This window comes from Fistularia commersonii, chromosome 15 (genome assembly GCF_037954325.1).
Source record: "Fistularia commersonii isolate RoL2024-O1a breed Wild chromosome 15, RoL_Fcom_v1.0, whole genome shotgun sequence".
Taxonomy (NCBI): Eukaryota; Metazoa; Chordata; class Actinopteri; order Syngnathiformes; family Fistulariidae; genus Fistularia; species Fistularia commersonii.
The window spans coordinates 13,762,763-13,789,907 of record NC_141298.1 but is presented as its reverse complement, the minus strand read 5'-3'; the positions used below and the strand labels follow the sequence as shown (position 1 = coordinate 13,789,907).

Sequence of the window (27,145 nt, the reverse complement as noted above, 5' to 3'; positions counted from 1 at the left end):
TCCAAACAGGATCAGTAATGAAAAGGATTCTTTTTTTTTTTTTTTCCTTTTTTTTTTCTTTTTTAAACAAGGAGACAAGCAGATGGTAGAAATATCAAGCAGTTGGACAGTGTTTACACATGCTTCATGAGTAGCTTCTCATCGGCTTCTGCACAGTCAATGCTGACATTATTTACTAAACGCCTGGCATCACTTATCAACGGCCAACATGTCAGGCGATCGGTTACCTTGGATACTCCCGGATATTGAATGACTGCCACCCCTGACCCCGAACCTCACCGTGATTGAAGCAGAAGTGGTCCCGTTTTTCTTCGCCCGATGCGATCGGTTCTATTTTCATCCGCTGTTATTTACAGCCGACTTCACCGGATTCCTGCACATTAAGTCGTTCGGCGCTCCAGTCCTGTTTGTATGTCCGCTCACGTTTACACCGGACGAACCTTCAGGTGGGGGTCGTCATCTGTTAGACTTCTTGAAGTGCTTTCTGACGGGATCACCGCTACAGTGGTCAAACCGACACTGTTTGATGTCTCGAAGACGTGCAGAGAAATCCAATAATTCATTTTCATATATGCAATACATCATTCATATCAAAACAAGATGACCCGATTATAAATTCAGTTGAGGTTTCGGTTCGACGTGTTTTTGATTGGTTGATATCTAACCGACAATCCAATATTATACAAACATCTTGTTAATATCTAAAATTATTTTTATGTGAAGTTTTTCCAGTTGGTCCACTTTATGAATCTGTGACATATCGGGATTAAATAAATTGTCAAAAATATGGGATGTCATTGGAAAGCAATGTAATCGCTCACGGTCGTGCAGCGGTTAGCTTTGGTTGGCACTCCCGCCTCGCACAAGACGCTTCCTGGTTTATTTCCCGTATTTGACCGGGGCTCCTCTAGATGCAGGAGATTGCGGGTTCTCACTGAGCCAACGTAGTGTTTCCGCACCTTCTCCGGCTTCTTCCCGGTCCAAGAAACATGCGGTTGATTGTTTACTGATTGCATTGTCAGTAGATTATACAGCAGTGGTTCCCAAACTACGGCCCGGGGGCCAGATATGGCCCCCCTGTATATTTTTCCCGGCCCCTGAACAATACCAGAGATACATTATGATTTTTTTTTTCATTCGGCTCACATAATCGTGACTTGTACATGCATAGAACGTAACATTCTATTCCACCCTTGTGCAGTCTGTGCCTCATCTGAAAAACCTTCCTCAAAAATAAAAAAAACCCTGGACACACCACTGTCAAATAACACAGAATAATGGCGAAAAGATTAGGTGAGAGAAAATTAGATTCAGAATGCAGGGTATTTAACCTGTAGTGGACAAACAATTATTTTTTTTTTAATTCAAAGAAAAGGCTGTTTGTCTTATCTGTCAAGAGATGAGAGAATAACATTATTAATTAATAATGTTATTATTTATTTTCTGATTTTTTTTATTTTTTTTATTTTTTTTTTTCCTGTCAAGATCCCAGAAATATTTTTTTTTTTTTTTTTTTTTTGTCTTTCTGGTAAACGATAAATGTTTACGTTTTGACACCTCTGCAATCATCACATTTTTTTTGTTACAAACTGGCCCGGCCCCCTGTCAGAGAAGGGAAAACTTATTCGGCCCTCGCAGGAAATGTTTTGGGACCCCCTGTTATACAGTATTTTTCTTAAGCCTGACATGGCCTTCACCACAGCATGGAAAATGATATGCCATCCAGGATTCCATAACCATATAGGACCGTTCCCGATCCAGCTGAGATGGTCATTAAATCAAATCACGGGCGAACGGTTCATTGCTGAACGTTGTCAAGATGGGAACGGCGGCCGCATCAGGATGACGCCGTGACAAAACTAGTCCACATGCATTATTATCAAATACGAGACGGTCGAGATGTCATTGAAATGCCGTATAAGCGCTGGATATCTGCTGTGCTCGGCCTTGCTCTGACATGTGTTCCATTATTTAGTTTGGACTATTTAAACAAAACCGAGATGGCAATACAACCGGAATAAAGAGACAGGGTGCCGTGTATCGCCATTGAAAGTTTTATTTTAGAAAAGAAAAATAAACAGGAACAGAAAAACTGTGCTGATTTTCTGTACAAATATACATATTTCATTCAAGCGAAGGGCTATGCACGTGGGCTTTAACTCAAAATAAAAGTCAGAGTCTGTTATAGCAACAGAAGAAGTGCAAAGGGGAGGGCTTGGCATCGCGTTGTCGCCATTCTGTACAGTGAGCAAACAATGATGGGTTTTTATATTTACACAACAGACTTTTGGAAAAGAAAATGTATTTTGCTGCATTCAGTGCACACCTTTCAGGAAATGTGGAATCAAATGGGGAGGATAGCAAAGAGTATTCATAAATTTAACGCTTTTAATATGAACATTTTTATTTCACTGATATAATCCCTACAATGTCTACATTTCGACAAAAAAAAAAAAATCCTTCATCCGTTTCATGCATGTGACCATTATTATTCCTCAACTGTTATCAGTTATTCATTACAATGTTACACATTGGAAAGTCGTGTTAATATTCAGGTGATGGACCGCAGGAGGAAAGCTACCGTGTTACCTCTGGTTATCCTTCACAACTGCTCTGAATTGACTGCAGACCCCTTTTGTGATTTCCATCTTGTGAATTTAACACAGATAAAGAAAAGACTGGATTCCGCGCTGCTTTTCACACAGATATCCGCTGTTAACACCACACTGCCATAGGCATGGCCTTCTGGCCCCTTGTGGAAATCTGTAATTAAGATAATGAGCAATAGCGCGGCCATGCTGTGCTGTAAGCGGCATTGAGAACTCGAATTTGTCACAGGTTGCTGCTAATGCTAACAATTCTGTTTGGCGTTTCGGGGGGGGAAAAGTAGATTGTGTGTTCTGAAATTTTTGCAAATTTGGAGAAGTGGCCAACCAATGACGTAAATCAATGCAACGCGGCGTGGCCTTGTAAATGGCACTATTCTACCTGTGTCGCTCTGTTTGTTGGTACAAAACGCCATCAGGAGGTGGCAGGGAAATTATGACGTTTGTGACGTTGTGGTAGTTTCATCGGTTCGTTAATGCCAACTTGAGTTTTGACGACAACTTAATTTCATGCCATGTCATGTCTTTTTGTCCAGTTCAACCTGAGAGTACAATAAAACCCTGGGTGACACTAAGAGTTTGACACCTGGGATCTAAACCATAGGTGTCAAACTCTGGCCCGCGGGCCAAAGTTGGCCCGCACTGTAATTATATTTGGCCCGTGGGCCAGAGTTTGACACCTACAGTGCCTACAGACGCTAATTCTACAAATCCCAGAATTTTCTGTTGGTGTTTTGGCATGAAAATCACAACAGGACCCATAAACGCCCTCTCCTCTGTGTACAGTAGCCATAGCGACCTTATGCTAATACTGGCACCCTGCTACTAAGGCAGAAAACAGGATTTTGTATGTGTGCAATATGAAGTTATATATTGTATAGTATTAAGCTATGCTTGTTCCATATTTGGTTTTTAAGCAAAACTTGTTTGGGTCCAAATGAAAAGATTCATTGTAATATCTGGAGGAAGATTTTTTTCAATAAATATCCATGTTGGCCCATGACTTTGTCCCAGTTTTGAATTTTGGCCCACTGTGTTTTGAGTTAGACACCTCTGCTCTAAACCGTCAGGTTTACTGATATTAGAGGTAATGGATAATGTTCTTTCATTTTCTTGCCTTCTATCTCTCTTCTGTCCTTCTCTCTCTCACTCTCTTTGTCTTCCCACCCCAACTGGTCGAGGCAGATGGGGTTCATGCTTGCCGCCAAGTCTTTGCTCATAGGGAAATGTTTAATATGTTTTGCATTTTACTGATTTAATCTTACGAATGAACCTATTTTCCTGAAACCATTTCAAAAAATGTGGTGTTTTCCCAAGGCCACACGGGCACATCCGATGCCCCCCGCTGCGTTTCGAAGTTCTGCAATAAATAAAGCATTTATGTTTTTTGCAGGTAGGTTGTTTTACACTTAAGCCAACAGTTGATCAACTCACACCTGCACGCACATACCGATTGCAGAATCCACTGCTCCGAACCAAAGCTGAATGACAAGTGTGTGTTTGAGACAGTGTAGAATAAATTACAGCACATTTAGTCTATTACTGAGAACTATACCCTTTAGTTCTATTAGAATATTGCCTTCGGGCTACCGATGCATAAAGGCACCTTGTCTGGCGCTGACCTGACAGTGTGACTTCAGTCAATGTATCATCACACCAATTTGTGGATCACAGAACAGCTCCGGGGTCTTATTGGCGGAGGGAGAGGAGTGTTTTCTTTCCTGAATATTTATCGGACTGCCCCGAGACCACAGGAGACAAATATGTCACATCTTAACTTGAAAAAGGAATGTAAATTGACAAAAAAACAAACAAAACATTCCTGCTTAGAAAGGTCTGCATCATGAAGGAATATACACAAAAGACATCAAAAACACCCAAAACTGTTGCTCCAGTAAGTGTTGAAGTTTTGTATTTCTATACGCCACCAAAACCCAAAAAGAAATATAAAAAAAAAAATTTCAAACATGTTGATGTAAGTGTTTGTTAATAAGCATATTATATCTATTAAAGACACAGTGGGTGTCAAAGATACCCAATGTTTCAACCAGGCTTGGTATTTTGTAATTTTTAAGGCAAATGGGTCCAACTCATCTCCGACCAAGATGATCAAATAATGATTTTGCTCAAATTCGAAAAATCGCAACACGTGGACATTTCAGCGATCGACAATCAACCTTCTTTTTCTTCTTTGGTCAAAACAGCATCCTCAAGTCACATACTCGATGGCTGCTGTCCCTTCAGCATTTTTAAAGATGCTTTTTCCTTGGAGGACAATCTTGTTTCGTTGGAACAATTTTCAAGCGTAGCAGTGGCCACAGGCGGGGTTTTTTTTTTTTACCGTGTGGCAAGATTGCATTTGAGTGTGTTTTAATAAAACATGTAACACTTAAAAGGAGGATGGTAATGAGCGATAGTCCTTGGAGTGTCTGTCTGTGAGGGCGCACACTGATCTCTGTGGGCGCTCAGATATACTGTGGCTGCACAGCAAAAAAAAAAACAAAAAAAAAACCCAGGGGTTGAGGAGGACTGCTGGAGATTTTAAAAATGTATATGTAGTTTTGAACTTGACATGAGGTGCTCTATTTTCCCCAAAAGACTTTCACAGTCTCCTGTTTGCACTGGTAACGTAGCTAAACCGTGCATGACAGACAGACATCCTTCCCTTCCCACCTTTCATCCGACAAAAACAGCGCTACATTTTTGATATTTTATGTCTGTGGTTTTATAGTAGCGTAAAAGTAATGTGAAAATGGCCACGGCCTCAGGTCATACTTGTGTTTGTGTGCGGGTCACGGTTCAGCCTGGTCAGGAGTCGTCAGTAGTTCGTCTTAAATGGATTGGAAATTGCGACATTCTCTTGTATCGGCTCGCAATGTGGACAAAAAAAACAAAACGATAAAGCTCAGATTCTCCTTCAAGATTCCACTTTACCGCAAAGAACTGAAAATCTCGTCTTTGGATTTGGACACGTGAACCGATGGACGGCGTTGGACTCAAGTGCGGCCGGGTTTGTCCTCTCTGCTCGGAGGGAGCCGGGACACAAGGGCAGAATTTCTCTCTGTTTGTTGGCTATAGCTGCTCCACAGAAGGTCGGATATAAATGGAGCTCTCCCCCAAACCTACATTAACTCTCATTAGCGTCATGTTCTCTGTGAAGGACAACTAATCCGCAATGTGTTTCACAGGAAATTGTACCTAATGTGTTCGGCCATTAAAAAGGACACATACCGCATATGACCGAAGGCGCTCGCTCTGCAGCTCAGTTCTAAGTATTTACCCCCCGCCCCGATGCACTCCCAACTTATTAAATACCAACATTTAGTCACTGGCTTTTGCATCACAATAAGGATTTAGGATACAGAGGGCAAGTTGTCTCTCGTGTGCTCGATATTTCCTGAACAAACACAATTCGTCATTAAGATATTTCAAATCAGTATTTTTGGCCCGGGGTAAGCACTCAGAAAGAAGCAGAATTCTGAAAAAAAACAAAAACCCTTTGCTTCACAGCAACCTCTTGGAAATATATTTTTTGTACCACTCGTCCCGTCCAGTGTTCTATTTCCAGTTTTGTTTCTAACATGACATCGGGCTTCGTATTAATGGACCGCTATTCAGTCTCCTATTTAATAAACCAAAAAAAATAATGTCATCTGAAAGGGGGAAAAAAAAAAAAAAATCTGAGCGAGCTGTCAACAACTGTTCTCGTCACGTAAAACCACTTATTTGTAATGCGACAGTGAGTAAGTGTATCATTAAGGAGTCGCAGCTCGACTCCCGTCTCTCCGAAGCTCTTGACCTGGTGATATTTGAGTCAGTGAAGCACAGAGCAGCTGTGGCTATACTGGAGGGTTGCACCTTTTATAACAGCGGGATTACAGTAACCGCCTCTCTCCAGAGCTCTTCAGCCGAGGATGTTGTGACACTGCCGCAACAGCCCCGCGACAAATAACTATACGGAAAAATCCAATTACCAGTACTTGTGATCAGTTGGTAATAATTGAGTACTTATGTTAAATAATCATTCGTAATATTTTGCACGCCCCTGATGAGATTTTCCAATAATTAAGACAATATGGGTTTTGGGAATACCTGTTTTGGGATTCCCTCACAGCAAGAAGGTCCCCGGTTGGATTCAGACAGGTGGCCTTTCCGTGTGTCGGCACGGGTTTTCTCCGGGTTTTCCGGTTCCCTTCCGCAACTCCACAACATGCAGTTGATTCATTGAAGACCTTAAATTGCCCAGACTAGTGAATGAGAGGGCGGTATGTCTCTATATGTGATGGACGGGTCCAGGGTGAATGACAGCCCGGATAGGCTCCGGCCCCTCCTGGCAACCCTGAGTGCAGGATAAGCGGTACAGATAGTGAATGAGTGATTTTTACAGTTACTTAATTGGACCCCCAAAAAAATAAAGATAAAATCCACATCGGCAAAAATCGATATTCAATATAAGACGGAAGTGGAAGACTTCGCCGTGCAGAGCCGAACCCCAGCCGCTGCTCCCAGGCAGCGTTTGCTGCTGCATGCAGGTACCAACGGGAGGAAATCCGCTGCAGCCAAGACAGGAATCACTGACATCATGATAGCTACGCTAACTCACATGCTAATAAGGAATCTTTTTAGAAAAATCTTTTAAAATGCCTGTTTTTTTTTTTTTTTTTTAACAAAAACACAGTATTTTTGGCTTCTGTCCGAAAAGAAAGGTATTGTTCCTTTTTTTTTTTTTTTACATTTTATTTTTATATAAAAGTAATGGATGTCCAAGTGCAGAAGATGACAGTATTTGCCGTACCCTGACTGAATGATGTTTTTGGAAAGGTTTCCATGACACTGACGCCCGCTGTCGTATTTGACGTGTATTTCCAAATGTCCATATTCGACAAAAAGAGCTGGAAGGAAATGTTATATTAGGATTACAGAAGGTGATTGTGTTTTGTCTCTATATAAAGTATTAAATGAGTCATTGTAACTCTTAAGACAACCTTTTTTTTTCTTAACATGGACGAATTCAACTTATTGCGTGTAAAAAAAAAACAAACAAACAACAAAAAACTGTACATTAACGCATCTCATTTCGCATCACATTCATACCGACTTTTCATTTATGGATCGGAAAAACATGGTTTTGCTCTCGACTCGACAGGACGCAAGGAGCAACGTGCATGAAGCGCTGAAATCTGGCACTTTCTCAAAAAAAAGGGCTTCGGCCTAACCCCTTTGACAATCTTCAGAGATATTATTACGCCATGATTATGTCAAAAAAAAATAACAACCCCAAAAAGAAAAAGGCTACAAAGCCGGGAAACGATTCCAGTAAAAACCAGCTCGGAAAAAGGGAAAAAATGTACGTCATTTCGGAGGAAGTGTCCGGGGTCTCGTGTGTCTACGTTACGTATGAATGACACCAAAGGTGGGGTTTGGAAGTTAAGTGTCCACGCGAATACAATCAGAGCCATTCATCCCGTTCTCACAACAACCCGAAGTTTTCGCCTTGTTTTCATTTGCGACAGGCTTTGGGGAGGGGAGCCGTAAGGTGGTCGGGAACGGTGGTTTGAAACATACGTAAGAGTGATCCTCTGAAGAAATTCTGGTGAAGGAAGTGTCTCTCGTCTGCAAAGACGATGAAGTCGCCGTACTGTCTTTTTTTTTTTCCCTTTATTTTCAGTCTTGCCGCACCTTTTAATTTCATCCAAATAACTCATATTAGGAGCAATTATTTCCTTCCATTAGCATCCAGGCGCTAATCGATGTGATTACAACACAAACTAAACCTTCATTAGAGCTGTTGCTCGGAGGGCGAAAAAAAAACCAGCAAAAAAACCCGCTTCTGAAGAAATCCGTTCTAATGGTGTGGGTGTAAATCAGAGATTCTCCAGAGTTTGACAGCCGTACGTCACGTGTCCTTCAGGTTGCGATTGGTGAGGTGACTGTATCTAAATAATATCACAGGATCCTTGTAACACTTGGGTTCAGCACTGAAATAACGGACTCGGAGTCTACACAGTCTGGAAGGCCTTGGTTTGGGTGGGGATCATAACAGGGGTGGCCCCCATACGGCTTAGGTTCGCAGGGCTCAGTTTCGGGGGAGGGCTGGGCTTGGAGTTGGAGGTAGACGTGGAGGTGGGCGTAGAACGGGGCTCGGGGGTCTTGGGGACAGTCTGATTATAGCCGGGAGCAGCCTGAGGCAAGGTGGAGGCTTGGCAGTTCTCCTTGAGAGCGGCCACGGCAGGGACGCAAGGCCGCTGCCCTCGGGAGGCCAAGTTGTGGACCATGGACTGGGTGGAGGACGTGCCAGAGCGGGAGCTGCCAGAGCGGGATGAGGACAGCGAGTTGGGCTTCACCAATTTGGCTTTGGGGGCTTCTGCATCCTCCCTGTAATGATTTTTAAGAGGTGCCCTTCACCGGTCAATTTCTTATTTTTCTCATTTTTATTCAATATCGACTTGACATCAACTGGGAAAACACGAGCAGCGAGGGTTTCTCGACGCGTCGTTTTATACCTGATCTCATTCGGGGTCTCCTCTTCTTCATATTTCTTCATCTCCTTCTTGCGGAACACCAGCCAAATGATGAGGATGATGAGGAGCACGCCGAAGGATACGCCGACCACGGCTCCCGCCACCACGCCCATCCCCCTCACGTCTGCACACACAGGCGGGCCCGTGAAAAATAACCACAGACGTATCGAAATCGTGCCCGGGATTTTACGATGTTATCTCGGGGTTATCGCACAAGTTTAGCGCGCGACAAGGTGGCGCCACTTTTAGAGCGTCGGCCGCTCGGAGGACCTCGTTTCGATTTCTGCATGTGATCCCTGCGTGGGTTTCCTCTGATGGAAAATATGCAGCACGTTAACAGGAAAAATTGGGGAAATTTTGTGCAAATAAGTGAGTGCATGGTTGTCTGTCTGTGTATGCGGGCCTACGATTGACTGGCAAGCGTTAATATGATAGCATTAGTAGCTAGCATTCGTAGGATAAGAGGTAGACAATGGATGGATGGGTGGATGACACATGTTTAGAATTTATCAAAGTAATTTTGGGAAGCTGTTTGGCGCGGCCTACTCACAGTGCATCTTGACCTCTACGATGCAGCTTTCTTCTCCAACGTCATTGCTGGCGGTGCATTTGTACACTCCGGCACTTTCCTTCGTCAAGTTTCTTAATGTCACGATCTCCGGGTTTTTCAAATCTGTTGAATCAATTAAGTGAGATAAAACCGTAAAACGCACGTTCGGCGCACAAATAATTCAAAGCCCATCAGTGTAATAAACTTGGCCGTCGCTAATATAGCGTCGCATATTTTTGGAGCTTAACTTCGTACAGAAACCTTACCTATTAGGGCGAGTGGAGGCAGCTTGCCAACGTACTTGCCCTTGTCCAATAACCGCTCCCATTTATATTGGATAGGATCGGAGCCATCGGCAGATTTGCAACTCATCTTAACGTCGCCACCCTCCAAAAGCTTGCCCTCCATCCAGCACCGCGGTTTTGATGGCTTCACTGCGGGTAGATAGTCACAGACAAATACAGATACAGCTGCATTATGTTCTTTCATACACGTATCCCCCGGGGAGACGGATGCCTGCGGGCTAACGTAGAGACGAAGCATCGTAAATGAAACCTGTCACCCCGCTGGAAATGTGAATTTGAGCGAGACGCGTTGTTTGTGGAACAAATCTGAACGGTATATGCACAGCCCTGAAATTCAGGCTTTGGTGACATTTATGTAAATTATCTTTCCTTGTGTTAGAGTTTAACCCTGCTTTTTCATAGCGTTGATCATAACATCTTTCAATTTAGGGCGTCGCAACAGCCAATCACCTGACTCTATCGAACCCTCTTCTCTGCATCCTCTTCAAAAACACCACCTAAATTCATGTCCTCTTTCACTCTATCCATAAAGCCCCCCTCCCAAAAAAGTTGTTCCTAAAATATCAACACTATTTAGTACTCTTTAACATCAGCTCATTTGTACTCTAATTTTAACAACTAATTCTCCTCCTTTCAGACTCTGATATAGTAATGGTAATAATAACAATAATAATAATAATAATAATAATAATGATGATGATTTACATTTTTGAGGTGCCTTACTTGACACTCAGGGACAATGTAAAGATATATACTTAAACACAAAATACAGATTCAAAAGAAAGAATAAAGATGTAAAAAAAATAAAAAATTACAAAGTGGTGAAAAAAAAAAAAAAAATCCAAATATTCCTTTTTTTTTTTTTTGGTTCCCCTCTGCCCCATTGTGTTTCATCAATAACATCACTGGACTTGAAGTAGCTTAAACATGGCACAGCAAATAAAATATGTCTGAGAAATTTCAGCATGTATCGATTTCAGACCGTCAGGTCCAGGTCATCGGGCGGCAGCAGTACGAATATCCTGGCCGATGAACAGATTCCTTTGTGATGTCAGTTCTGAAATCATTTCTAGCTTGAATGGCTAAATATGGGACAAGGGCAAAACCATTTAACAATAATTGCGTCCATGTGGGTAACCGACTGCCAGAAGGACTCTTAATGGCCAGTGGCGAGGGTGGAGAGTTTAGGCAAAGCATTAAACTAGTTTGAAAAGATAGTGACATAAAACAGATGGTCACTCGGAGCTTCCCATCCCTTGCTTTATCCTGATGTTACATTACTTTGGAGGTTTTCTGGAAACGAACATGTTTATTTTAAATGGTTGTGATGTTTGTCTGGTGAAATGCGACTCAGTAGGGAACAGAACTATTGTGTGTCCTGCTGTGCCGACAAAAATTTCAAACATTATTTCCGTAGCTATTTATGTTTCGACAAGTTCTGCAATGAAAAGCAGTTTTGTTAATTTTTTTTTTTTTCCAACCCGAATTGCATTTTGTGACACACAGCGTTTTTTTTCACAAAAATATAAATCCAATCAACAAGTTCTGTGATAAAAAACAGGTTTTTAGATATTTTTTTATTTGATACCTGAAGATGTCAACACAAATCTGGATTTGTGACACACAGCATTTTTCAGAAAATGTAAATCCAATCACCAATGTCTGCAATGAATATCTGATTTTTACATTTTTTTTATTATCTATCTGAAGTCGACAATTTAATCTGCATTTGTGACTCACAGATTTTTTTCAGAAAATGCAAATCCAATCGATGAGGCCAATTCAACAAATGAGGCAGGCTAAGAGGAGATCTTGCACGCACACACTCATATTAATGGGATTTATGGAGAAGAACACTGTCCGAGGCCCAAAGGTCGCTGTGGTGGGGCAGAGCTGGACCGCGGTAAGAGCAAACATCGCAGCTTAATGTCTTAAAGTCTGAGCTCTTCTGCAAATGGATCAGCTGGCAGTCAAAGAGAATGGTAAATAATTGAAAGGGGGGGAGCGCACTTAAATCTGCCATTTATGTAATTGTAGGGTTGTAGTATTGAATAGAAAGCCCGTGTTTACTGTTGCTGTGGGATTAAATGCATTATTGATGGGCCGTTCCCCTTTACGGGTTTAATAGAGTTTCAACAAGCCATCGGTCAACCAATCGAAGGCGGCTGAAGTTGATTTGTGTCGCTGCACCTCTGGATTTTTGGAAGCCAGGTATCTTTGCAACATAAAACATCTCAAGGGAGGTTATTAATGCCGTTCCAAGTATCGCAGAATTAAGAGCAGTCACAGGGAATGAGAGCTTCGATTAACTCTTTCGGCGAAACCCTTCGATGACGGAAAATTAAATGCGTTTACGAACGCTGATGTGTGACTGTTTTCATTGAGCGTGAATGATATTTATATTACTTTCAATCCCATCCTTGACAACGGGTGTTCAATATGTTGAAAGCCTCTTTATTGTAACCACAAAGACATTTTCCCCATCTGCTGGACACGACATCTCCGTCGCTCGGCCTCCATCTGAGCGCGTCTCAGATGACTTAAGCCGGAGGGGTCCCTTTTTTCTGAAGTCCCGTGCTGGGACTGATTTGCCGGGCAGAGCCGAGCTGTTACCTACACTGGTAATTGCTGCCTCTGCAGCAGGAAGGGAAAAAAAAAAAGGCGCTGTGGGTGAAAATGGAGAGCCCAGCTGCTGCGATTGAGTGTTAACTACGGCGCAACCGTAGGCCGACGCGGGAGTCTTCAGAGTCGGGCTGCGTGAAGCAGCAGATGTCGTGCAGCATTTTATTCGGATTATGGTCCGGGCCAGGGGTCGGCAACCTGCGGCTCTTTGATTCCTTTTGAAGCGGCTCCCGGCGGCTTTTGAAAATATTTAATTTAAATGTCTTCCATTTTACTTTATTCATTTTTAAAATGTCATTTTAAATTTGAAGATTACGGCGATCTTGTCACATCTAAATGTGTTAAAAATTTTCTTGTGACCCCAGTAAATCGAGAGGATGGCGTTTTTGGTTTGATGCCGGTGGGTAATTTAAGTTTGTGTTTTTTTTCACAGTTTCAAGAAGGACTTAAATTGAAGTAATAGAAGTAAACTTCAACTCAATGTCTTTTTTTGGAGAGTTCAAAATGTTTTGTTGCATGCAGAAATGTAATTTTGTTTTCTCTGAAGTTATTCATTGATTAAAAGAAAAATGCAACACATATTTTGTTTATTTATAGCAAAAAGGCCAAAAAAAAAACTCGACCCCCCCCCAAAAGAAAAAAATAGTTATATGCCGTATTAATTCATTTTACATTTCACAAGGGTTGTGTGGCTCCCATTTTTTTCTTTACTGTGGGGAAACGGTTCCAAATGGCTCTTTTAGTGGTAAATGTTGCTGATCCCTGGAGCTGTGAGTTGTTTAGAGATCAAATAAAGATTTTTTTTTAATTCATTGGGTTTTAGAAGTAAAATCTCAGGGCAGATGTGAAGGGTGATGAATAAATTATTTTTAAAAAATAAGGAAATAGGGTTTCCACTCAGATGCGTAATGAATATACCACCTATGATCTTTAACCAACATGGAAAATACACTTCCCCTAAATACCCATTTGTTGGAACATGAAAATCTCGGCGGTTTTGTGGCACAACCGATAGCGCCTTGCTCCCGCGAGCCTTTTTCCGCGGTTTCACTTATGAGTCTAAGTGCTGTCTGACACTTACCCAGCACGATGAGAGTAACGGTGCTCCAGTGGTATTGTGCACCCGTCTTGACTTTGCAGCTGTACTCTCCTGAGTCTATCAGAGACAAGTCACTGATCAGCAGGGAGGCGTCACCTTTTAGGTACTCTCCGGCGAAGGCGATGCGGCCACGCTCCGCTTCGTTGGGGTCATAGACACGTCCAGCAAAATAGGTTATCACCTGGTGGGGAGAAAGCGACGGGTGGGCAGGGATGTGATAAACACACCATGATGGCACATCTACAGAAAACTGTGCCCTACCCTGGCGTGTATATTGTTTTGATTTATACACAGCTATACGTCTTAGTCATGGGCGGAGGCTTGATGTAAATTCACATAAAGGAAATGGACAATATTTTAGGCACGGCTCCCGGACTATCTGAGGCAAATGCACATCTACTCATTCCCGCCCTTCGTAATGGCAGCCAAAATATATAACAGCGAGAGCAATAAAAAATGAAAATAAAAATCCTCTTTGCCAAATGATGAATTACTTGGTTAGCTCAACCTTGATGTAAGGGCTATCGATAAATTTGCAAACGTTATTATGTATTCAATGAAACTTTTGAATATTGCAAGAACAAGCTCCCTCCAGTGCGTAATCGGTGGAATCGTTTCCGTCGTGTGAACTATTTCTGTCAACCAATGACAGCCGGGGGAAAACAGAGAATTCCTGGAAAATGTCATCACTCTCTGTGAAAGCGCACTAAAGCAGGCTGGAATACAATCAGAATAGCGTCGTACGGTCTTGAAACTCTCTTGTCGGACGTTATTGCTAAATCGCAGAATGGTATCATCCAAAGCACGGAGGTTCATCGGACCTTAAATTCCCCAGACGTGTGAATGAGAGGATGAACGGTTGTACGTCTCTATGTGCGGCCCTGTGATCGACTGGTGAGCTCGTCTCTCGGCCAGTAAGAGCTCGGATACGCTCCGGCGCCACTTGCGACCAGAAGCGCAGCGCTGGATAAGCGGTATAGATAATGAATGACAAGGGAAGTTATGTGATTTTTAGAGGAGCATGAAAACGATCGAGGGGCCGGCATCCGAAAAGGATCGGCCCATTGAATTTAATACTGGTCGCCTCCAACACTCTGACGTTTTACGGTCTCGTGTTTGTCTTTCGGATGATTTAGGTCTGCGCCGTGATTGGTTTGGGCGGCGCAGGCGTCATTTCGTTCCATGTTTTCAGCAGATTAATGTGTTTAGCCAAGCAGGATGCAGGCTGCAGGAATGGCATGAAGAATATGATGAGGCTTCACAAGAGAGACAAATTACGGGGCAGAAACAAGTAATTGCCAATTATGCTATTGATTTTTTTTGTTTTTTGTTTGTCATGTCTGGCTAAACGAGGAAGATGAAGAAAAAGAGAGAGGACTTGCCAGTGCGTGACCGTCATGGCTGCAGTGTTTCCCCAGTGTAATATAGTGAAAATAGCATTGTTTTGACATTGACCGTCTTCTTCTACTTCATTATTTCCCCCCAAATAATCCTTGTGGCCTCTAGGTTTTTGCATCAGTTTATATCCTCAATCGGTTTTAATAAGCGCATGCTATTCTGCGCGTTCCTTAGGATTTTCGTGAAAACAAAACAAAAGACAGACGCGTTCAACTTGTGGGATTTCTCAGCCTCGGTGGAAGATGTCAGTTTTGGAGTCCCGCTGTTTTGTTTTGCGGATTAACCAGCCAAGATCAAAAGGGGGTGCTTTTCGTGAATTAATGTATTTCTAGCGAAACGAAAGCTCACCTCTCTCTCCAGCTAGCCGTTCCTCTGTGACAGGTCGCAAAATTCGAACATCTCTATTTGTAGATTCTTATTCGCGTCATATCTATCTCTCGTCTTCAACAATCAGGCTCTCACCTTCGACCAGTGAACCCACAGATCTTGCGGGTAAACACACTCACCACTCGCTGCCTGTTGGTCGGCTTGAGGTAAAGCCATTCGATGTCCAGCGTGCCGTCGTCACCCACCCAGAACTGATGGTGACAGGGCAGGGTGGCGTTGTCTCCAACCACCCGCTTCATCTCTGTTTGGGCGCATGTTGTCAGCACACCAAGCAGGCCTGCAGAGAAACACACACCGGGTCAACATTAGCGTTCACCGCGTGGAAGTCTCGGTACGAAAAGGGTCGATCGGCCGCAGAAAGACATCTGACGCCGAACAGCTAAAAGGAAAAACAGTAGCTATGTTTTGTCCCGATTCATTTTCACCGGTCGTGCTAACATTAACCTGGAGCGATAGCGTTTATGTTTATTGGGCATATTGAATGGCGCTTTCCATGTAGACAAGGTTTCTAGATCTGGACCACATGTTTGGGCAGAAGCTCAAAATGAGCAAGCATTTGGCGACGCAGCGGCGAGGAAACAACTGGTTTTACTGTACAGATCCCGGCTCAATGCGGGCGGCCTTTTGCCTCGACGGGGGTTATGAGGTACAAATCAGTGCTAACAGATACGTGGAAATAGCGAAAATGACACAGCAATAACAATGGTGGACGGCTGGCTGGAGCGCTGCAGTAGATTCCGGGAACCTGAGAGAGCCCAGGGACTCGGCAGAAGATATGAGGTTACCGTCATGCATCCATGATGGGATGCCGGCGAGAACAGCAGGACGGACGAATGTGTCAAATTCATCATGTAATCACACATACAATCAAACCAGCAAGAGTATAAATGTCTGACTGTAGAGATGAATATAAGTCTAATAAATTTTTATTATATGATGTCAGACTTTGCTCGTTTTTCTCATTTATTAATTTGTTTAAAGGGGACTCCGTGAAGCACTCCGAACCGACTCCGCTTGTCTTTTGTGGCTGCGGAGCAGGATGATAGATGAGTCCGACAAACAATACGGTGCAAACAATGCGGCTATTAATAACATACATTAAGTGAAAAAAGGATGGAACAAAAGGACCTGACATAGAGGACCTGATATAAAATGTTAATTGTCTTCATATCTTTTCACATTCCAGCCATCTGAGAACAAAATTTAGCCCCGTCCGATCACCCGAATATGATCTCGTGTTCCTGTGTCAGGAAAATAAAATACTAAAAAGTCAAAACAAATAAATGACATCAACTTTATAAGAAAGGTAGAAAATGACAAATATAATACGAGCTTTGCAAGATGCCCAGGTATTCAAATGTTGTTTATTTATGTAACAAGACAACAGAGATGACTGGTTGTCACTGACAAATTTACTGTTTCTGTTACATTTTCTTATTTTAAGTTTTCAATCAGTGATGTCGCTTATTTTCATTATTATTCTACGTTGTCCGATAGGCACCGCTATACTACAGCAAATTCCTTGCACGTGAAAACTACATGGCAAATCAAAAATGTCTGATTCCGATTCTGATCCTAGCTTCGATTTATTCGGAATGCGAGATATATTTCAAATTTGATATGTAACATAAGCAGGACCTCTGGATGGGTTTGCTGTGCGTCTCCACCGGAGTCTGGACTTTTAGGATGGCCTACATTTGGAATTAAGCCTAATAGCGGAGAGTAAAGTAAAAAAACTAAAAAAAATCCTGAAGATTTTCGGTCAATCGGGTTGAATACGCCACATTATAATTCAGAGAGATAAGATTATTTGTGAGCCGCTAATAATTAAAATGAATGCAAACAGTTAAGATGCTGTTTATATCCTAATACATAGATCCATGTTTATTTCACTTGGTAAATTACATGAAGCAGTTACTTCAAGGACAAAGAAGACCCCCCCCAACCACACACACACACACACACACACACACATTACAACTCCAAGTGAGCCCTAGCCAGATTATAATAATAATAAGCCTAAAACTAAACGTATCAGCTTACCAACTGCAGCAGGACTGCCAGATACTGGCTCCGCTGGCTGGTTCTGAGGATAAAAGCCTGAGCCTCCAATTGTTTCTCCCTTTTATTTCTTTATTTATTTTTTTGCTTGGACTCTGATCAGCTGTGTGCAGCATGATGTCCTGCTGGCCGGACACACTCTTGCCTGGAATCGGAGAGGAAACGAGAGCAGAGACCGTGTGTGTGCTGTGTGCGTGTGTGTGTGTGTGTGGATGCACGTGCTTGAGTATAAACTGGCAATAAATGCATTCTAGCTTTACAGTGTATTTGTGAATTAGTGTTGGATTTGTGTTTATTATATTTAACTGCATTTATATCCATCATGCACTATGATTAGATCACATATGTCACCCAATTGCATGAATGTTGCAATCATGATTTTTTTTTTTATTTGTGCACGATGTACACATTGCTAGATCTTTAACAAGCAGCAGCAAAGGCACTTACGGCTTGAAAAGCAGGTGTAGCTGAATGGGTTACTCTCTAGACCACAGGCTGTGGGGCTGTCGTTAAAAAAAAAATAACACAAAAAGCAAACCCCTGGGTCTAATAAATTAGATCCAATGATGATTATGAATAAAAATTAAAGATTTAAAATGAATCTTTCTGACATGGTTAACAACCAAAACATCCCCTCGCTCTCAGAGCTCGTAATCTCACTGGCGCCCAACCTGGGAGAGACTCGCAGAAAGTGGCAACGTATCTGTTTTTTGCAGCGGGAAATACAAATAGCAAATAAAAAGTCAGACCTGTGACCTCAGAAGAAATATGTAAAATGACCACAAGCCCAGATGGGGCGGCGTTGACATGCAAAAGTGCTAAACTTACATTACGACACCGGAAGAACAATGCCGACGTAAATCAGTTAGGATTCCATTTTCCTGTTGTACACATGACATGTAATATCTCAGTAATGTGTGTCACGCATGAAGACGTTCCATCGGCGGCTTGCGGAAACGCAAACTGGTCATGATTCATTGCGGCACCCGGGAAACATCTAGGAAAACAAACATGACGCCTGTATTTCATATAAATGTGTGCATACATGCGGGAGTGGCGACTTCATATGTGAATGATTAGCATCATAAAGGAACCCAGAGCCTGTCGGCGGTGGAGAAAGTGCACTAAGGAGTCAGTGTGCTTTCTGTGAAGCAGTCGCACTCCAGTAAACTCGCTCCTGCTCCTCCCAGTGGACCCCCTCGCCGGACCAATTATAGTGGCACCGAGATCCAGTTTACTCTTCAAAGTCACACTGCTTCCCTGCCAGCTTGATCATATGCAAGTCAGCACCTCGCCCGCTCCGAGGCTCCGGCTGCAGAACGCTCTGATCTGAGAGGCAAATTAGCAAAAGGAAAGGAGGACAGGCTCCTACCTCCGAGTTCACTTCTCTACGATCTGCTAATTGTTTCTTTCTTCTTCCGCTCGTTGGGCGGTGATGTGTTCTTTTATTACAAAAAAAAAAAAAAAACAAACAAAAAAAAAAAACACAGACTAAATCAAGCTTCTTCCTCTGTTGCATGCATGTATTAATTAAGCTATAATTCTAGCTCTTTCATTCACCGAGGCGGTTGTTCTTAGATTGGTGAGGCTGTTATTGTGTTATTAAAAACAAGGAGGACAAAAGGGCTCAAATATGCTCATGCAAGAACAGAATCCAAAAAAGTTCAAACTTCTAATAATGTTTTTATATATGTTTATATATATATATATATATATATATGAACATGACTAAAAAGGTGAAATGCAAGACATGGCTGGCAAAGCACCGATGAGGGGGTTCTATAAATTCAAAGATGATCAATAACTGGACACAGGTGGAACAAGGAATTGAATATGCATAAATAAATATTTATATACTCCCCCAGGATACAGGATAAGCGGTAAAGATAATGAATAAATGAATAAATTATAAATAAGCAAATTGGAAAAAATATAAAAAATAGACAAATTTGATGAAAAATTTGGAATAGAAAGGATTTCCACACATCCTGAGGATGTGATCAGGGCAGGGAATGTAATCCATAACCCTTAACCGTTTTCTTTAACAAGATAAAGACAGCTGAAGTCTTGAATGGAGTTTTGTGCTCCACCCTACAAAGTATGAAAACCAACCAGGCATTATATTAGAATTAAATAAAAACTTTTTTTTTTTTTTTATTTATATTTTATTGAATAAAATAATCATTTTTGTTTTTCCACCGCTCAAAGGGACGTGTGATTTTTTTCCTCAGACTTTGCATGGAGCACCACAACTCGGTCACTTACTAAGTTCACGTCCGTGTGATAGATTTCGGTTTGTGGGTTAGAATAACATAAAACTGTCTGGAAGATGATTTCACGTGTCGATCCTGCAGAAACTGACCGGCGACTGCTCTTTCAGACGAACACAGCCGCCGCCGGAGGATCTCGGGCAGATGTCTGGCTTCTACACAGATAAACCTTTGCTGATGTAAGTGCTAGCGTTGTCTTCTACATCAGAATTCGCAGCTGCGGGGTGTCCATAGTGACTTAAACAAAAGATATCCATGTCAGGCTCAATGTCATAGGTTATTGTTCTGTAATTTGGTTGAGTGGTATCAGGTTGCCGATGCTATTCCAAACTTAAAGGAAGTCTAATATGAAATGCTGCAAGCAGGGCAGAGGTTAATGCACAGTTTCTCTTGAGGGACTTCCCATGAGTTGTTCAACAGGGTCTTATCTGGAATGTAAAAAATGAAGTCGAGCCCTGATATGGACACTGGCGAGGGAGGCGGGGAAAAGGGAGCGGCCGACGGCGTCCCGAGAGTTTGATTTGTCGGCGATTGCCGTAATCCCCCCGCCGGGCCAGAACATTTCCCTTTGTCAAGGATTGCAGGGTAATGGAGTTCTGGAAACAGATTTGCTTTAAATGAGAACGTGCAATTCCATCACGTCCTTGAGGGAAGGGTTTCATGCTATTATTATTCAGGGTATACATATGTAGTTAATAGCAAGTGGGCAAGATACCCGACACCACATTACTCCTTTGCCATCAACTAGTGAACATGTTAGAATGGCTAAACGTATCCAAACGGTTGCAAAACGACTCTAAATTGGTGGCTCGAATTAAATAGCATCTCATTAACACTGTCTGTTTCTCATTGAAATACTATATATTGTATATTTTGTATGTCCCTTGCAGACTATGCAATAGATTATGATGGAGTGATTAATATTGTTGATGTTTTAGTTGGGAGCAAATGTGGACAAATGGAATGAGTGGATGTGGGTAGCACACAAAATCACCTGTGAGATCATTTGTGTTGATTCTAGTGTGTTACAGCAGAAAATGAAAGAAAACGGAAAAAAAGACCAACAGCAGATTACCTCCATCAAGGGGCACTGCAGCAAAGCTATGGATGAGTGTGTGTGTGTTTGTGTGTGCGCGTGTGTGCGAGTGCTTGCTGCTCCTACCGCAGTGTGTGTGTGTGTGCGTGTGTAAGCGCACGTGTGCGTGCTTGCTTCGCCTTCTGCAGTATGTGTGTGTGTGCTGTCACTATTGGCAGGTTTTCAAATGTAAATTGTCCAAAACATTCTGTAGTTATTCAAGTTTTAATTAATTTCTATTATATTTTGTATTATTTTGTAGTATCTTATCTTTTATTTATTTTATTTGATATTTAATCATTCAACTAATATTGAATCCTCTCATGGGAACAGGATAAAAATAAAATCCGCTATCATTGACTATCATTGTTGATTACATTGTTTTAAACTAAAGCATAGGGTCAAAATTGTATCACTGATAAATAAATGTCATTAAAATTGAAATATATGACTAGAACTCGGTTGAATAATTAGATTTATCTTAAAGCAGATGGCAGACAATGGCTAAAAGCAGGGAGATAGATGGTAAGTAACTGCTGTTTAAAGGGTCGCCTCTTAAACACTAGAGCTATTGCCTTCACAACCTTGAATCAGTCATTTAAAAGTATTTTAAGTGTCATCAGAGTTCTGTTTAGTCAATATTGGTATCGGTTTATAGAAGAAGGTCCTGGGACCAATTACAAACACATTTTACAAAGGAGCTCAAGCATTAAGGCGGTCAAAATATAGCACAGGACAATAAATCCAGGGTTAAAATGGAGTCAAAATCCAGTGTATGGCAAATTCAATGAATGTTTATATGTGTCAATTTGATGTGTGAATGAATGAGTGAACGGTTATATGTGTCTAAATGCGGCCCAGCGGTCGAATCGCGTGCCCTTAGAAAAGCAGAGTAGAGAATAAATGAATGAATGAACTTCACATCGGGTCCACCGCTTACGGAGAGTGGATTTTTCATTTACTTGTGATATTTAGGAGTGATGTTTCCCCTACGTCTCCCTGAAAAAAGGGAACAATGGCATCGCATACTGTCAACCTGCCTTCGCCGCGCAGCGTCTCGTTGCACCACGCCGCGCAGGACCGAGCGGGACGGAGAATTCATCACCCACAAATGAAAGACAGACGCACAATCAGTATCTTGTGCCACTTTGCAGCGCGCCAGCTCTGCTAACAAATTCCTCTGTATTCCTCTGGAATACAGAGCTTTAAACCTCCCAGGTTCCAATAACGGTTATTGTAACTGGTTATTGTAACTGTGAGGGAAACTGCCGTCCGTCAAACTGCAGGGAAAAGATTCAAGATTTCCTGCTCAAATCATAAAGACGACGATATTTCTCATATTTCTGCGGAGAAATGCCTTTGTGGCAGCTCCTCTTGAAAATACAACCACTCTGGAATGCCCGCCTGTATTCCTCTGTTCATAATTGATCCCAAAATAAGTTAATGAATGCAAATACTGTTTTGTTTTGTTTTTTTTTTTTATCCCTATTTCCCTTTCAAGTTTTTTCTCAGTTTTTTGCAACTTGGAGGCTTTGAGTTTCCATGTCGCCCCTCTGTCTGCAGAGTTTTTAATCAGCATTGCATTTAAAATGTTTGTTTCTGGCTTATACACTTTTTTTTAATGCCTTTCGTTGCAAAAAAAAAAAAAAAGCCCCAAAAAAATACCCAAATATTCAACCAAAGCAGAAACGCAGAAATGTCCAAATTAAACTGAAAGATAAATCCAAAGATTTCGAATCTCTAAGATCTCTAACAAGTTTGCTTTCGATATAACTTTGAGCAAAAATACGAGGATTAAGAGAGGGAAGGTCAAAATGAAAGCAAAGAGGGATGAAAGAATGAAGAGATCAAAAACCATAACCGCTAGAGATGCCAAGTTAAAAAAAAAAAAAAAAAAAAAAATGAACTACTGTTGTCCTGGCTGGCTGTCAGGGAGTTAACCCGACACAAAATGAATAATGCATATCTTACAATATCTGACTTCTCTCTATCCTGCTGCTCTACCTGCTCGCTTTATTTTTGCAGGTAGCTGCTCTCTGAAGCATGTGAACATTTCATTGCAGCCTTGAACATTTGGGGACCCCCGCATTCAGGATGAGAGTGCGTCTGAGAGAACATTACACATTTACCCTTGATGCTTTATCTGTGCAAAATTGCGATTAATCCCGTGTAAATGAAGTCGTCTGAGATGCTGTCTCAGAAAATTGTGATAAATATTGTGATAAAGTTCTTTATCTTCTGTAATGCAATTACAAAAAACAAAAATGTCATACATTCTGGATTCATTACAAATCAACTGAAATATTGCAAGCCTTTTATTATTTCAATATTGCTGATTATGGCTTACATCTTAAGAAAACTCAAAAATCCTATCTCAAAATATTAGAATATCATGAAAAAGTAATTTTTGTTTTTTTTAATTGCATTACAGAAGATAAAGAACTTTATCACAGTATACTAATTTTCTGAGACAGTCCTGTAAGTTACATTTTGGCCATTTTGAGCGACTGAAGGTGGCTTTCTGTATCACGTGCAACGCCGCTCCGGTCAACATCCCTCCGCCTGCAAGAGCAGCGCATTCGACCGACTGGCGCGATAACAATTCCCTGTTCAATAGCTCGACACCAATCAAATCGGGTGACTCTTCTCAATGGTTTTCGATGTAGTAGTAGTAGTACCAGTGCACACACGCAGGCATCGCCGCACACACAAATATACACAACAGGCCCTAGTTAAACCGTCCGTGGTCTAAAATGCATGACACAGGAGCATTTGGGGCGTGTCCAATCCATTTGAATTAGTCAAACGATGCATAATTTCGGTGCCGAGCGAGGCAAACGGCACAAAGGGGTCTAAGTTGTCTCTGAATTAATCATAGATGTGATTTGGGTGTAACACGGATTCAGTGATCCCCGTGTTGCCTCCCGTTTCTTTTCCCTTTGCAACTTAGCGCGGTGCTATTTAAAGTCCCCATCCAGCCAGACATATTTTTGTTGCTCCAACAGATACATGTCTGAGATTCATTGACTGAAAAAAAAAGAAACTTGCGGTGCTCAAATCAAGATTATATTTTACTATAAGATTCCAGATTCCTGGTGCAATTTCTATGTTATTTTTAGTTTATGAACAACTATATAAAAGTCAAGGTGCGGCAGAAAATGTCCAAAAAATATAATCCAGGCTTTTTAGCTATAAATATTTCCAGGTTTAATGACCCTCATATGAAATTCATGTTAATATGCCCAGGATTTTTAATTGGGATTAAAAAAACATTGGACGGGGGTTTTATATGGGAAACACCGGCCAACATGTTTTACTTTGCAGAACGCCATACGTCTTGGATCAAGCACGTGGACGGGCCTGAAAATATACACACACACACACACACACACACACATGCACACACACATGCACGCACACACACATACACGTGCATTCACAGGCAAACACAAGGGAAATGATGCACAAATATAGATGTGTGTGTGTATGTGTGTGTGTGTCTTCTCAAGTTCTTGTAAATTGCCCTTCATAACTTCCACTGTTTTCAGTGAAGGTTAGAAAGACACGGGCTGAGCGACACGTGCACTACGATTATCTTCCATCAGTCTTCACCGAGACCTGCTTGGGATCGAATGATGTGACAACCAAACTGACAGTTTTTGTAAAACAATCTCCGCGTCCTTCCGGAGTGACTTTCAAACCAACTCCAGAGAAAGACATGGAAATGTTTTAGCCTTTTTTTTTTTTTTTTCCGTGTGCGCAGGGAGACACGTAAATAAAAAAAAAAAAATCTTTAAAGTTGAATCTTGAAGGCAAAATCACATCATGTGTGGGATCAGTGCGGAGGTGGAAAGCAACTGGGAGGGAGATTTCTCCCTAACAGGCATCGTGTTCTGGATCCCGTCAGATAATTTGAGTCGTCCCTTGATGGATTTGTACCTGCGCGATAGCAGGATGTGAGTGGCAAAATCCCCAAAACACTCAGGCAGGATCTATGATTCGGATGAAATCCCACTGCGGTTCCCTTGCAAATGTTTAGATCTGGCCTGCAAATACACCATAATTACACTCTCACACTCTAACTGATTAAATCTGATTAAAAGTCATAGTTTAAACGAATATTTATATAACTTGAAGAGTTTTGTAAGTTAGTAGTTATCGACCAATCCCGCCAGCTATTTTTAAACAAGTAATAGTCACTGGAGAAGGGATTGCTGACCTGTTGTTGACATTTAGATGTTTGATGTGGTTATTTGAATACAATGGCACACTAACATACTTCATTCATTCATCCATCCATCCATCCATCCATCCATTTATTAATTCATTCATTCATTCATTCTAGTTACTCCATATCCTGCAATCAGGGTAGTTGAAGTGCTGAAGTCTATTCCAGCTGACAATAAGAAAAATATATATATCAGGGGTATCAAACTCATTTTGGCTCAGGGGCCACATACGGCCTAATTTGACGTCAAGGGGGCCGGACCAGTAAAATCATTACCTCGGAGTAACACTAAGTCCAAATATTTCCTTTGTTTTAGTGTAAAAGAGGTAAACAGACAAATTATAAAAATCTTTACATGTAATGAACTGTTCCTCTAAAAAATACATGACGAATTAATATAAAAAATTCATATTAAAAAAGAATTAATGAAATCACAAATTACACCCTAAAAATATTGTTGAGTTAAATGAGAAAATCTTTTCACAGTGGGAAAATTTGCCACTAGAATTTATTAGAAAATTGATTGGTAGCATGTATAAGAGGAGGTATAATGTTTACAAGGCTATTCTGGTTATTAAATCAATCATTTTAATTTGCCGGGGTTTTTTTTGCTATTGTTTTTTTTTTTTTTTATAAAAATAAGAAAAGAAAAGATCTTTTTTAGCAAAAAATCATTTTCAAATTTAAAGCAAAAAATGCATTGCCAAGTTCCTTTTGCATTTTTTCCCTTGCCTGTTTTTTTTTTAAAACAAGTATATAATGTAACATGACGCCTTTGAGAAAAGACACGTGGGCCGCACTAACACATAGATTTGATTTCAGATGGGGGGCCACAAAATATTGTTCCAAGAGCCGCAATTGTGGCCGTGAGTCTGAGTCCCCTAATATATATATAGATATATATCTATATATAGATATATATAAAAAGAAATAGAAATTCAAATCCATTTAAAGCGGTGTCATCTGACACCTACTGCTTTGTCACGTCATCGTTTTTGTTTTGTTTGTTTCTTTTTAATTTGTGTTTTGTGCATATTTATATGTCTGTGCAGTGTCCTTAACTAAAATGTATTATTATTATTATAAAAACACAGTTTTTCAAAGGTTTAATTTCATTGCTTCTGAAAGCATCTAAGGTTGAAAAGACTTTTATCACAATATTTGACATAAAGGTTAAATCCCTTCATTTATCAAAAGTCACTTGTGGTACATTAAAACCATTAATAGTCTCTTCACTTGTTCGCTTAAGGGATTTTATTTTAAAGTGGTGCCGAACTGGATCGTGTTATTAGATGTTTCCAGTATTTTAGTCAAATGAACAGTTCCGTCAGATGAGCACAATATCGAGAAGCTTTTTGAACATGCCAACTGAACGCTCATAAATAAACGTCAGATAGAGCGATGACCTTGACATTAGCAGCTTTGTAAAAAAAAATAAAAAATCAAATGGCAGGACTTGATTTCTTTGTGTGGGTGGCAGAGTGGCACCGAGTGTGTCAGTGTGTGATGACCGGCAGCGAGATGGACGTGGAGCATTAACCCTCTCCGATCAATACATGTAATATACTTTTAAACTGCAAAGTCTTTTCTGCTGCAATTTGCAACTTTTGTGCCCAGTGGGTGTGAAATTGTGCTGACTGTGGTTGTGCCGCCTTGACACACACACACACACACACACACACACACACACACACACACACATACACACACACACACTATAACATAAATAACCAATGAGCGCTCTCCTTATTGAAGAGATAGCAGATAACATGACAGAGTTGTGGGCCGTGGCTGCAGGGGAGACACGCTCCTTGGACTTTGCTGATTTTCTCTTAGGTGTCACACTGGATGTAGCACGATGCCGCCACGGGCGAGGACGTCCTCCGCTCTCCCGTCAGTGCAAGATCGGAGGTATTGCAAACTAAGGATATCCTCTATGACACGCTCTTTGATTCAGTTTAGCATTCAGAATGCGTCGTCCGAGAGACGGAATTTAGAGTTGAGGCCAAAAGATTTTGGATTT

General features: G+C 41.3%; 1 protein-coding gene across 1 annotated transcript in view; it reads right to left on the bottom strand.

Annotated features, from left to right (window-relative positions):
* Positions 1 to 2,040: 2,040 nt before the first annotated feature.
* Positions 2,041 to 27,145, bottom strand: part of clmpa (CXADR like membrane protein a) — a 49,665-nt gene continuing 24,560 nt past the window's right edge. Inside the window, exons 2-7 of the mRNA XM_086160715.1 lie at positions 15,608 to 15,765; positions 13,686 to 13,884; positions 9,944 to 10,111; positions 9,678 to 9,800; positions 9,110 to 9,251; positions 2,041 to 8,981 (exon numbers count right to left, since the gene is read on the bottom strand). Coding sequence (XP_086016841.1) covers positions 8,606 to 8,981; positions 9,110 to 9,251; positions 9,678 to 9,800; positions 9,944 to 10,111; positions 13,686 to 13,884; positions 15,608 to 15,765 — 1,166 coding nt within the window. The 3' untranslated portion in view covers positions 2,041 to 8,605. The remainder of the gene's footprint in view (positions 8,982 to 9,109; positions 9,252 to 9,677; positions 9,801 to 9,943; positions 10,112 to 13,685; positions 13,885 to 15,607; positions 15,766 to 27,145) is intronic.